Raw genomic sequence first — 14,153 nt, 5'->3', positions numbered from 1 at the left:
CAGACCATCTTCATGGCAGTCAGCCCTCTGGTTGCATCAGAGTTCTTCATTGTTAACTTTGAATGGCCCCAAATGTGGTAAGCTGCCTGGAGAATAGTTTGGACACTTTCCTTCTATATCTTTATATGCAACATTCCTTGCTGCAGCTCAGTCCATACCCGTTCTGTGTATGAGAGAACCTTTTATTCCTGCCACATTGCTGTGCCTGTTTTTTGTATCTGATACAGACATCTAGCCACAGATTCCTTACCTTCGAATGTCTAAGGCGTCAGACTGGATCCAGATGATTTTTCTTCAAGCAATACTCTTGCCTGCCGGTAGGTGGCGTCGGTCTGCTCCGCTTGACATCTGTGTCAACTCCGCCTTTGTGACATCCACGTCACCTATATATTGGTGCTACCACAAAGCTCTGACATCTGTTCTTTTCTATCCGTGCTAGCCAGCACAGTTCCGAGAAGTGAGCTACCCTTGGTCACTTTTTGATAGGCCTTTTTCAAAGTTTTTTCAAATATTTATTGTTGTGTAGGTTTTTCCAACAAGTCGAAAGAAGACTTCTGGATTCAAACTGTGCGGCGCCTGCTACCACGCCATGTTGGTGACAGATCCACATTTAATTGGGCCTTGGTGCCTGGAGCGTTACCACGACTTGAAGTCGTGCTCCGACTGCCAGGCCGCTGCTCTGAAATCTTTGAGGGAGCAGTCCCTTAAGCTGCTTGCGTGCCTGGCGCTGGACACCGCATCATTCACCCTGGAGGTCTTGTTCTCTGTCCCACTCGAGAGGAAGGTCTGGGCACTGTTACAGGAGACCCAAGTCCTCGTCCTCCCACTCAGTCGTCGGGTAGGTCAGGTAAGAGGCATAAGAAACGCAAGAAGTCGAAGCATGCTTTGACTTCTCCCCGGCTGACACAACGGAGAAGCCTCAGCGCTCTAGGTCTCGTTCTGTGAAACCTGTGCCTGTATCAGCTTCTTGCTTTCCTGCCTTCCTGGGTTCCAGAGTGACCCTCGTCCAGCTCAAAGAAATATATGACGACATGTACCTCATATTTGGACAGCCTGACCCTCCTGGCGTGCCTTCGGGTTCCAGGCCAGCAGCTCCAGCCCCGGCGACCCACCCCCCCCATAGATCCAGACCTATGCCGGTCATTCCACTGAAACCTTCCCACAGCGCCGGCCCCCGTGCCGAAACTCCCGGGGGCACCAGCCCCATTCTTATCCCCAATGACCCAGAACCGAATCGGGCCTACCAACACCGATTCCGGCGCCGATAGCACCCTTGGGTCCTAGGTCGGGTTCTCAGCCTTATTTTGAAGGGCTAGGAATGGAGGAAGATTGGACCTTTTGCAAGACCAGCCTGAACAAAAAATGGACTGATATGAGGAATTGGGTGAGGTCAGTGGGCTGGATACTGCTCCAGATTCTGACCTGCTTTCTCTCCCCTACCATGACTATGGAGGAGGGAGCTTCCTATGCTATGGTGGTGAGAACGGCAGCTGAGGTCTTGCAGCTGGGTGTCTCATCCTCGTAACCCTCCTGCTATTCAGTGAGGCTTTGAGTGATGTTCTACTGGGAAGCTGGACCAAGCCTAGCACAGGGGCTCCTGTGAATAGTACAATCGCTTGCCACCATCACCTTGCACCAAGCGACCCAAATTTCCTCACTGTTTGCCATACCCCCTGGAGCTTGGTGGTCTAAGCCTCTACCTCACAAGGCGTGTTCCCTTCCGCACCCCCGGACAGGGAATCAAAGAGGCTGGATAATTGGGGACAAGAGAATCTTTTCTTCCGCCAGCGTTGCATTGCGGGCCCGGGCCATCCTCTCCCAAGGAGTATCAGACTGTAGAGATGCGGCAAAGTTCGCCATTCCTTGTGGACTTGACACTACCAACTCGCTGGGCAAAGCGATGTCATAGACGGTGGCTGTCCTGCGCAATGGCTGGCTGAGAACTTCTGTTTTTTTCTGGGGATGTCCAGGCTTCCCTCATGGACATGCCCGTTGACGGCACCCATGTTTCAGAGACAAAGCAGACATGGCTTAGAGCGCTTTAAGGACTCACAGGCCACGGCCAAGCCTGTGGGCCTCTTAGTGGCTCTTCTTTTCGCCCGTTTTGTGGCTACGGAAAGGGGCTTTCAGCCGTGTCGGCCATACCCCAGCCACAAAGCCGTACAAGTTCAGCAACCTCTGCACGGCCAAGGGCGCTGCTTGTTCTGTACCTGTGGGTCAGGCAGCCAAAGGTCGGGTCAGTCCACCACCCCCCATGTTCCCTCAGCCTCCAAACCCTTCTACTCCAGCCCTTCTAGATCATGGGCAGCTAGTTGGTGGCAGTATCAGCCATCACCTCCAGCACTGGCAAAACATCACGGCGGACAGGTGGGTTCTTCAGATAGTCCGAAGGGGCTACTCCCTCCTCTTCAACACTAACCCTCCCTCCATGCCTCCAGCTTTCAACTGGCTGACAGATAATCACCTCCCTTTGGTTCACGAGGAAGTCATGACTGTTTTGGCCAAAGAAGCCATAGAGAGGGTTCTGGTTCCAGAAGTTGGCTGTCGTTGCTATTCCTGCTGCTTTTCTGGTCCTGAAGGAGAAGTGCCTGAGCTCGATCCTAGATCTGCTAGCCCTCAACTACAACCTCAAAAAGGAAACGTTCAAGATGCTCACTCTAGGTCAAGGCTTGTCTGCTGGATGGATGGTAGCGTCAAATTTGCAGGACGCCTGTTTTCACATTCCCGTCCTCTCTGCACATTGGCGCTACCTGCGGTTTAAGGTAGGCCAGGAGCACTTTCAGTTCACCATGCTCCCCTTTGGCCTTAACCAGCACCCCTCGGGTGTTCACAAAGGTGATGGCTATTGTCGAGGCTCCTCTGTGCAGATCAGGTGTGCTGTTGCAGGCGAGTTCGCCCCAGGCTGCAGTTTCCCACCTGCAGACTATAGCGAACCTTCTGCATTCACTGGGGTCCTCTATCAACATGCCGAAGTCACAATTGACTAACTCTCAGACTTTTCATTCGAGCTATTCTGGATACAGTGCAGTTTCGGGCCTAATCTCCTGTACGGCAAGTCCAGGATATTCAGGCTATGATACCAATGTTTTTGCCTCTCTCCTAGATATCTGTAAGAGTTAGTCTAAGGCTGCTGGGCCTCATGGTCTCATGCATCCTGCTAGTGACACATGCCAGGTGGCATACGTGGGCGCTGCAGTGGGACTTGAAGTTCCAGTGGGCGCAGCATCATGGGAATCTATTCGACATGGTCCAGATCTCAGAGAGAACTGCACAGGACCACCTGCAGTGGTGGCTAACAGACTGCGATTGGGTCAGAGGCAGATTCCTCTCCTTTCCCCCAACCAGATCTCCAAGTAGTGACAGAGGCGTCACTCCTGGGATGGGGCAGCCATCTCGGAGAGGTGTAGATCAGAGGACTCTGGTCTCTGGCGGAAAACGGAATCTACATCAACTTGCTTAACTCCGGGCAATTCGCTTGGCATTAGAAGCCTTTCTTCCTTCAGTCAAGGGAAAGCTGGTTCAAGTGTTCACGGACAACACCACCACCATGTGGTACTGCAATAAACAGGGCATTGTGGAGCTGTGGACCCTTTGTCAAGAGGCCCTGCGTCTGTGGACGTGGCTGGAACAGCAGGGCATTTCCTTGGTGGTTCAACACCTGGCAGGTTCTCTGAACGCCAGGGCAGACAAACACAGCCGTCAATGTCTAGCAGATCACGATTGGCATCCCCATCCAGAGGTGGAGCAAGGTCTCTTTAACCAGTGGGTTGAGCCTTGGTTAGATCTGTTCTCTTCTGCCGAGAACACACGGTGTCAGCAGTTTTGCATGCTGGAGTTTCCAAGGTGACACTCGCTCTGCAAAGCTTTTAGTCACGAGTGGAGCTCAGGTCTCCTGTACGCCTTTCTACCATTAGCATTCCTATTTAGTGTGCTCAAGAAGATCAAGAGCGACTGGGCCCAGTAATTCTTCTGGCTCCGTACTGGGCACGGAGAGTCTGGTATCCTGAATTTCTCCAACTGAGCATCGATCCTCCGATCAGGCTGCCCCTTTGGGAGGATTTTCTGTTGCAGCAGCAGGGGAGGGTCCTCCACAGAACCTGTCAACTCGGTGCCTTCTTGCGTTGGGATTGAGCAGCAGCAGTTGACAGCATTCGACCTCCTTCCTGAAGTCTGTAATGTTATTTTTGCAGCCAGGCGTCCCTCTGTTGGTGTATGCCTGCCAGTTGCACAATTTTATAAAATCGTGTACAGAAAGATCTATTGACCCTCTTTTTGCTTTCCTCTCTCAAGTCCTTCTCTTTATTTTGACTGTTGCCCAGCAGGGCTCTTCTCTGGGCACTCTCAAAGGGTACCTTTGGGCTCTGTCAACCTTCTTGAGGCTGACAGACCAACCCTCTTTAGGAAATCCAGTTACACTAGGGGATTTAAATAAAGGGCTTGTACATATGTTTCCTCTTGCCCCTTTCGCCATGCCTCGGTGGAACCTTAATTTGGTTCTGACTTTCCTAATGTGTGCTCCATTCGAATCCTTGCACAACTGCCCCCTCCAGCTGCTTACCATCAAAGCATCCTTTTTAGTGTCATTAACTTCTGCTAGGAGGGTGAGCGAATTGCAGGCTCTGTCATCTAAGCCCCCTTACTTGACCATTTTCACTAATAAGTTGATGCTTCGCACTAGGGCCTTTCTTACCGAAAGTGGTAACACCATTCTACATGGGGCAATCTGTCACCTTGCCCACTTTCTCCTCTGCACTGCTCTAAAGAAGAGGAACGAGTCCACCGCCTGGAACCAAAAAGAGCATTGTCATTCTACCTTGACTGCACAAATGAGTTCTGGATCGATGACCAACTCTTCGTGGGGTATGTAGGAGTGAAGAAGGGTTGTGCCGCGCAGAAAAGGTTGCTCTCTTGTGGAGTCGTCCTTTGCATTAATATATGCTCGGCTCCGGCCAAAAAGCGGCTTCCAGAAGGCTTAAGGGCTCATTCTACCAGAGCTAAGGCTGCTACCATGGCATTACAGTGTGAAGTTCCAGTCCTCGACATTTGTCAGGCAGCAACGTGGGCATCTGCACATGTTCAGCAAGCACTATTGCCTGGACAGTCAAGTCCACAGGGATGACCTTTTTGGTTACTCTGTCCTGTAAGACTTCCTGGTCTAAACTTGTCCACAGTCCCTCCTCCGGGGATGATATGGCTTGGGTATCTATTTAACGGTAAGGAAACTGCAGCTAGATCTCTCTATCATATGGACAAGTTACTTACCTTCAGTAACGCCTTATCGGGTAGAGATATGATCTAGCTGCAGATTCCTTACTGACCGACCCATTCTCCCCCCACTTTGGACAGGTTTTTAGGATCAGGGCTGTTCCCTTTCCGGGCCCTAGTTGTTCAAAACACACCAATGTCAGTGCACTGAATGGCTCTGCGCTTCTGGCGTGGAAAGTCATGAAAGTAACTGACGTCAGCGTGCTGAGGTGGCACCTATATAGGTGACGCAGACGTCAGAACGGCAGAGATGGCGCAGACGGTGTCACGCAGAGCCAACCGACGCCACCTACTGGTGCTCAAGGATATTGATCGAAGAAAAATCTTCATGATCCAGTCTGGTGCTGGGGGCTTTCAAAGGTAAGGAATCTCCCGTTAGTTCATATCTGAAAGAAACACGTTAGTTAGATTCCTCACCTTAGAATATCCCCAGGCGTCAGACCGGATCCGGAAGATTTTTCGTCAGCAATACCCCTTGCGCGTCGCTAGGCGCCGTCTGCGGCTCCGCGTCCGTCGTCGGCGTCGTGCGCCGGAATGACGTCGTCGGAGTACTTAGACGCCGCCCTCGCGCGCTGACGTCAGTTCTTCTTTTTTCCGCGCCAGTAAGCGCAGATCCGGGAGAGCTACCCCTTTAGTCAATTTTTGACTAACTTTTTGATCCTGTCTATCGACACCGGTGCCGGTAGGATGCCTGGGTTTAAAGCCTGTACGGACTGTAGCCGATTGATGTCGGTTACGGACCATCACCGCCGGTGCCTGTACTGTTTGGGCCTCGACCACGACGCGGAGTCGTGCTCGGACTGTAAGGCCCTGACCTCGAAGGCTAGACGGGAGCGGTCCCGTAAGCTTCTCGAGATTCGCCACTCGGCTCCGCGCGCCTCTCGATCCCGGTCCAGGAGGAGGTCCAAGGATCGGTCGCGGAGCCGCAGCCGACGTCACCATCGGTCGTCGGGATCAAAGTCTTCGGGTAAGTCGAAGCATTCCAAGAAGTCCAAGAGACGACATCGCTCTTCGGACTCCCCTCGCCGGTCGCGCGACTCGGTCGAGGGTCAGAGTGGTTCCACCCCCGCGGCTCCGGCGGAGCCGCAGGCACCACGTCCGTCCCCATACCATCCGGTCCCTGGGACTAACGCGACGCCGGCGGAAGTCAGTGCCTTCCTCTCGGCCATGAGGAACCTGGCTCCGCCGTCGGCGCCCGCTGGTGCGCCTTCGGGCCCCGCGGACCCGACTGGGCTGCCTTGGCCCCGGCGCCGTTGACGGCTCCGGCCTCGACGCCGCAAGCGCCCGAGGGACCCGTTCTCGAGTCCCCGTCGACGCCGGTCAACCTTGTCACTCCTCCACCGGCGTCGACTCCGATTCCACCCCCGACGCCGACGTCGACTCCGCTCGACGCCGTGCCCCGGTTTAGTCCCGGTCCGGCGCCGGTCCGGCGTCGATGGACGCCGAGATCGACGCCGCTAGAGACACATTTTGTCTACCGCCCGGCTCCGTTACTTTCTCCTCTACACCAGGAGTCGGATGATGGGGACTACTGGGAGGGATCCGAGGATCCTATGGCCCATCAGGCCCAACTGTCCCAGGACTGGGCAGATGAACTGGGGGAGGCCAGTGGTCTGGATACCTCGCCAGACACTGGATTCATCTCTCCTCCGACTGTGGCTTCGGAGGAGGGTGCTGCTTTCTCCGTGGTGCTGCGCAAGGCGGCCGCAGCCCTTGGGCTCGAGCTACCTGCCGTGGCTGTGAGGACGAACGTCCTCACTGAGGTGCTTCAATCTGCAGCAAGCTCCACTGAGCCTCTGCTGCCGTTCAGTGAAGCCCTCACTGACGTTCTCCAGGGCACCTGGTCCAAGCCCTCCACAGTTCCTCCTGTGGACAGGAACGTTGCCAGGCGCCACCGCCCTGCTCCGGGCGACCCCAGTTTTCTGTCCCAACACCCTACCCCTGAGAGCCTGGTTATCCAGGCCTCCACCTCCCAATCCCCTTTCCCGACCGCCCCGCCGGACCGGGATTCCAAGAGACTGGAGCAGTTTGGCAAGAAACTGTTCTCATCCCTTAGTTTGGGCCTGCGGTCTTTGAACACCGCTTGTCTCTTGGACCGTTATTCCCACTCTCTGTGGGATGCGGTGGAGGACGCGCTGCCCCTGTGTCCGGAGGAGGTCCGGACACGACTTACCCAGGCTCTGGCCGATGGGAGGGATGCCGCGCGACATGCCATACGTTGTGGGCTTGACACCACGGACTCGCTGGGTAGGGCCATTTACACCACTGTGGCGCTTCGACGTCACGCCTGGCTGCGGTCCACGTCGTTTTCCGGCGATGTCCAGAGCACTCTCATGGACATGCTGTTTGATGGCACTCGCCTGTTTGGCGAGAAGGCGGACAGTGCGCTGAACCGCTTTAAGGACTCCCGGGCTACGGCCAAGTCCTTGGGCCTCTCGGCCCCGCGGTTGCAATCTTCCGCTTTTCGCCCCTTTCGTGGCCAAGGAAGGGGTGCCTCCTCACGTGCGCCTAGCCACCAGCCGCAGAACCAACCTGCGCGCGGTCGCGGACGTGGTTTCCGCCGAGGCGGATCTGGAGGACGACGAGGTCAGCCCACATCCACCCCGGCAGCATCCGCCTCAAAGCCTTCCTAGTCCGAGCTTTCAGGCCCATTCCACGCCAGTGGGCGGCAGAGTTCGCCATCACCTGCTCCACTGGCGGTCCATCACATCGGACAGGTGGGTGCTGCAAATCGTCCGAAGGGGCTACTCCCTCCCCTTCGAGACGACCCCTCCAGCCATGCCACCGCAGCACCACCGTATCTCGGGGGATCATTTGCATCTTCTCCACGAGGAGGTTTCCGCCCTCTTGGCCAAGGGGGCCGTCGAGCGCGTTCCGAGCCCAGAAGTAGGTCGTGGTTGTTATTCCCACTACTTTCTGGTTCCCAAGAAGGGCAAAGGGGGCCTCCGCCCTATCTTGGACCTTCGGAACGTCAATGCCTTCCTCTGGAAGGAAAGGTTCAAGATGTTGACTTTGGCTCAGGTTCTAGCTGCCCTAGACCCCGGAGACTGGATGGTAGCGTTGGACTTGCAGGACGCTTATTTCCACATCCCCGTCCTGCCGGCCCACCGGCGTTACCTGCGGTTCACGGTGGGCCAAGAGCACATTCAGTTTACCGTGCTCCCCTTCGGCCTCACCAGTGCCCCTCGGGTGTTCACGAAAGTGATGGCGGTGGTCGCAGCTCATCTGCACAGATCAGGGGTTTCAGTCTTCCCCTATCTCGACGACTGGTTGTTGAAGGCGGGCTCGCCCCAGGCAGTCGTCTCCCACCTCCAGACTACGGCGGATCTCTTGCATTTGCTGGGGTTTTCCATCAACGTGCCGAAGTCACACCTGAGTCCCTCTCAGAAGCTCCTCTTCATCGGAGCGGTTCTCGATTCGGCGCAGTTCCGGGTCTATCCACCGGAACAGCGGATCCGGGATATACAGGCCCTGATTCCCATCTTTCGGCCTCTATCCTGGGTTTCGGTCAGGCTAGTGTTGCGGCTTCTGGGGCTGATGGCCTCCTGCATCCTACTAGTGCATCACGCCAGGCGGCGCATGCGGGCTCTGCAGTGGGACCTGAAGTTTCAGTGGGCCCAGCATCACGGCAACCTGTCCGACCATGTCTTGATCTCGGAGGGCACTGCACAGCAGTTGCAGTGGTGGCTCACGGACCGCGATTGGGTCATGGGCAGGAGCCTCTCCCTTCCCCAACCGGAGCATGTCGTAGTGACGGATGCGTCCCTCCTGGGATGGGGTGGCCATATGGGGGAGGCGGAGATCAGAGGCCTCTGGTCTCCGGCGGAGTCTCGTCTCCACATCAACCTGTTGGAGTTGAGGGCGATCCGACTTGCACTGAAAGCCTTCCTTCCCTCTGTCAGGGGCAGTGTCGTGCAGGTGTTCACGGACAACACCACCGCCATGTGGTATTGCAACAAACAGGGCGGGGTGGGGTCGTGGACCCTTTGTCAGGAGGCTCTGCGCCTCTGGACGTGGCTGGAACACCAGGGCGTCACCCTAGTGGTTCAACATCTGGCGGGCTCTCTGAACGCCAGAGCGGACGAACTCAGCCGCCGGTGCATGATGGATCACGAATGGCGTCTGAACTCCGAAGTGGCGCAAGGTCTCTTTCAGCAGTGGGGAGAGCCTTGGTTAGATCTATTCGCCACCGAAGAGAACGCGCAATGTCAGCAGTTCTGCGCGTTGGAATTTCCAAGGCGGCACTCGCTCGGCGACGCTTTTCGTCACGAGTGGAGTTGCGCTCTGTTGTACGCCTTTCCGCCTATACCACTTCTGCCCAGAGTGCTGAAGAAGATCAGGCACGACCGGGCCCAAGTCATCTTGGTGGCTCCGGATTGGGCACGAAGATACTGGTATCCCGAGCTACTCAGTATGTTGACCGATCCCCCGATACGTCTGCCCCTTCGGGAGGATCTTCTGTCGCAGCAGCAGGGGACGGTCCTCCACCCGAACCTGTCCAGCCTCCACCTCCATGCGTGGAGATTGAGCGGCGGCAGTTGATGCCATTCGACTTGCCTCCTGAAGTCTGTGATATCATTCTGGCAGCCAGGCGTCCCTCCACAAAGACGGTATACGCCTGCCGGTGGAACAAATTTGTGGCATGGTGCACAGCAAAGGCTGTGGATCCCCTTTCCGCCCCTCTTTCTGAGGTTCTCCTCTTTCTTCTTTCTCTGGCCCGGCAGGGCTCTGCCCTGGGCACCCTGAAAGGTTATCTTGCTGCCATCTCTGCCTTCTTGCGGCTTCCTGATCAGCCTTCTCTTTTCAAGTCCCCTGTGGTTACACGCTTTCTAAAAGGCATTACTCACACGTTCCCTCCTGTCCCTTTTGTAATGCCTCAGTGGGACTTGAATCTGGTCTTGACATTCCTGATGTGCGCTCCCTTCGAGCCTCTTCACAATTGTCCTCTTCGTCTTCTGACTCTTAAGACTGCTTTTCTGGTAGCCATCACCTCGGCTAGACGGGTGAGTGAGCTCCAGGCTTTATCTTCAAAGCCTCCTTTTCTGTCTGTTCATCCGGACAAGGTTGTCCTTCGGCCTCGTCCCTCCTTTCTTCCGAAAGTGGTGACTCCATTTCATCTTGGGCAGTCTGTCACCTTGCCCACCTTCTTTCCGCCTCCGCATCCTTCCAAAGAGGAAGAGAGGCTCCACCGTCTGGACCCAAAACGTGCGCTCTCCTTTTATTTGGACCGCACAAAGCAGTTCCGGGTGGACGACCAACTTTTCGTTGGATACGTGGGTGCTAAGAAGGGGAAAGCTGTGCACAAACGGACCATCTCTCGGTGGGTCGTTTTGTGCATCAAAATTTGTTACTCTTTGGCAAAAAAGGACCCTCCTGTTGGGTTGCGTGCCCATTCTACTCGGGCCACAGCGGCTACTACTGCCTTGGGACGGGGAGTCCCTTTGCAGGACATCTGTCAGGCAGCGACGTGGGCTTCGCTACACACGTTTGCCAGGCATTATTGCCTTGACAGCCAAGTCCGGAGGGATGGCTTCTTTGGCCGTTCTGTCCTCCAGGACTTTCTGGTGTGATCTTGGTTCGCAGACCCACCACCGGGGATGGTATTGCTTGGGTATCTATTCTAAGGTGAGGAATCTAACTAACGTGTTTCTTTCAGATGAACAAGTTACTTACCTTCGGTAACGATGTATCTGTAAGAAACATTAGTTAGTTAGATTCCTCACCGACCCACCCATCCTCCCCGTTCTGCGAACTGACATCTAGGGTTAAGGTTATCCTTTTCAGGCCCCTAGATTTTATTTTTGGCACCAGTGTCGGTCTTTGCATGGCTCTGCGTTCCTGGTGCGGAAGGCTATGTACAAGAACTGACGTCAGCGCGCGAGGGCGGCGTCTAAGTACTCCGACGACGTCATTCCGGCGCACGACGACGGACGCGGAGCCGCAGACGACGCCTAGCGACGCGCAAGGGGTATTGCTGACGAAAAATCTTCCGGATCCAGTCTGCCGCCTGGGGATATTCTAAGGTGAGGAATCTAACTAACTAATGTTTCTTACAGATACATCGTTACCGAAGGTAAGTAACTTGTTCGTCTCTACCAGATAAGGCGTTACAGAATCTAAGTAACTTGTCCGTTACGAAAGCTGCTATGCCTGCTGCCCACACACTAAGGGTTAGATGCATGATGAAGTTATGTAGTCATGTAGACTGTGCCATACCAGTACTGTTTGTGGCGGACGTTGGTACATATCTTGCCATCTTGTATTTGTTTATATTGTCAATACTGTAACTTGTTTGTGTTAAGGAAGCGCTCCCTCTTGCTGGCTGCACTGTACATGTTATTGATAGCCCTAGAATCCCCTAATAGCAGTAAGTTTCCACATTCCAGTTTAAATGGGGTTGTTCATAGGGGGACTGTACGTGTATTATGAGGTTTATATGAAACAAAATGAATGAGTAAAAAGTAAAAACATCTTCTTGCCAAGAGAAATGAATAGAAACAAGAACTGGCAAAGGCTATTATGTCTGACCTTATCAAGATGGTAAGATGGTAAGATTGTTACATTGGGGAAAAAAATTGAGCGCTCAAACCATACAAATAAGAAAACATGTTGACCAAACTTTAAACTACATTCTTGAAATAAAAATTGTAAATGAAGTAAAAATAACCATTGCATATAAATGTAATCAAACCGTATGAGTGCTTACTAGCAAGCAGGCGAACTTCGAACATGAATGGAACCCCATTTTAATTTTAAAGCACAATGCATGAAGATGTGCTTCTTATTGGCTCATGTTCAAGGTTCTATAGCTTTGAATTAGTGTAACTTGAAGGTAAATTTACACGTGTAGATATACTTGCGTGTTAATTTACTCTTGCACTTCGGCATGAATCTATACTTTTTTTGCCATTCAGCATTTCAGAGTGTAGATTTACAACTAAGTATAAATTGCGTGTCCACACCCACTGAAACAAGGGGTTGAAGACATCGGAGACTGATTTTATGAGTGTAAAGTTGTTACTAGTAACTTTTCAGTTATAGACAAGATCACCACCGAAATGGAGATCTCCTTACGGTAAATTACACATATAAATCATAAACTTTATTGATTCTTAAATATAAAAATGTGTTCAGTATAAAATAAAAATGTAAATTAAAATCATTATTTTTGACCTATAACTGATAAAATGAAATGTTACAGCACATTAACTCGGCAAATGAAATGTTAATTAAATAGCTGAAATATATTAATTTATAAATATTATTTGTTAAAGTGAACACAGCCTCGCCCTCACTAGCACTTTAACATTTAATTGCTGTCAATTAAATTAGAGTAAGTTATGTTTGAATGTTTTACATTTTTTAATAAGTTTTTTTAAATTGTAAAAAATGTATATTACATTTACATTTAAATGTTAAACACTAAACACAATTATGTGACTATTTATTTTAAAAGTCAAAATAACTTAATTATTTTAGCATAGTTTCCAGTGTGATATTATTGTCTATTGAAGTGTGTTGCTGTACCTGTGAGTGGTCATGGAGGGTATCTAGAGTTTCATCAAGGCTGGTTTGGAGTACATTTTACGACTATTTTGTGAACTTTTGGTCTGTAGTAACTTTAAAGTTACTACAGTGAACAGTAGTGGTCTTACTCTTTTGTGGGCGGGTTATTGTATTGCATGTCCCTCCTAAACTACTACTTACTCCTCTCTAAACCCCTGCTATATATTGTTGTAAGTTTTCCCCATTTTCCAGCCATTTTCCAGCCACTCCCTCCTTATCCTTTCCACATTCACTGCTAAGTATTAAGCTTACATGTATGCACATCTCACCATAGAAAAGAGAGGCTAGGTGGAGAGTTCCTCCCATAGGTTTGTGAATTACTTTATGTACTACAAAATGCGGTTGTACTACAACTTCCATTGTTTAAATACACACGGATGAAGAGAAAATACTGAAAGAGTGAAAGAAGAAAAACATCGATAAAGTATAGTATTGGACCACTAGTGCTGGCAGTGAAGTTCACTTCTTTTTAGGTGTATGGGCACATGTGATAATATAAAATATCACTCCCAGTGGAAAAGAATGGAAAGGAATTGTGCACTGCTGCTATCATCGCCGATGGTGCACCTGAGCTTAGAATGTAGAAAATTTGGTTTGCTGTCATCTCTGCCTACTCAAACCTGTTTTCGGAATGTGAGCAGTATTTTCACTGCTCTGGTCTATGCTATGCTGGCTATGTGTGTAGTGGAATGAAACTTGAACAGGTGCTGTCTGTGTTAAACCCTTCAATAGAAAAAACGGATATTGGCTGCATTCTGTACCATAAATAAGGCACGTTAAATAGGAATTTATTCAATCATTTTAAAGACCATAAAATGTAGTTATGCCTTTTAATGCCAGATTGTCTCTTTAGAGTTTGGGAAAGATTAATGTTTTACTCCCTGTGCCCACAGGATGTTCATCATGGGAATGGCACCCAACAGGCCTTCTACGGTGACTCCAGTGTGCTGTACATTTCACTCCACCGCTACGATGATGGCAACTTCTTCCCAGGCAGTGGCGCTCCTGATGAGGTAAGTAGGTTTGGGTCAGATCTTTGCATATTTTTTGTGGATTTTTGAATTCAGTAACATGCACAAATGATAATTTTTCGGTCTATGCTGGAACAGTTCAAAACTATGCGTAAGTACCTACCCAATGTTATGGCTTCAGTGTTTTGACATATGCATTAGATTTTCAGACTATCTTGATAGTCTTTATAATTTTCTCCATGATTTCTGAATCTGATTCAATACTCCTCAGAGCTGAATCAAAAGCCCTCAATCAGGGTACCCTTCATGAGGTCATAAAATGCATTAAATATCAGAAGCCTATCCCTACAC

The 14,153-nt window shown here is 51.5% G+C and overlaps 1 protein-coding gene across 7 annotated transcripts in view; it reads left to right on the top strand.

Annotated features, from left to right (window-relative positions):
- Window positions 1-14,153, top strand: part of HDAC4 (histone deacetylase 4) — a 1,546,655-nt gene that overhangs the window by 1,294,060 nt on the left and 238,442 nt on the right. For all 7 annotated transcript variants that reach the window (XM_085645137.1, XM_085645138.1, XM_085645139.1 and 4 more), the window contains one exon: window positions 13,725-13,844. In XM_085645137.1, coding sequence (XP_085501263.1) covers window positions 13,725-13,844 — 120 coding nt within the window. The remainder of the gene's footprint in view (window positions 1-13,724; window positions 13,845-14,153) is intronic.

Source organism: Triturus cristatus, chromosome 3_1 (assembly GCF_964204655.1).
Source record: "Triturus cristatus chromosome 3_1, aTriCri1.1, whole genome shotgun sequence".
NCBI classification, from domain to species: Eukaryota; Metazoa; Chordata; class Amphibia; order Caudata; family Salamandridae; genus Triturus; species Triturus cristatus.
The sequence above is the reverse complement of the archived record's forward strand: the minus strand, read 5'-3'. Positions and strand labels throughout refer to the sequence as shown.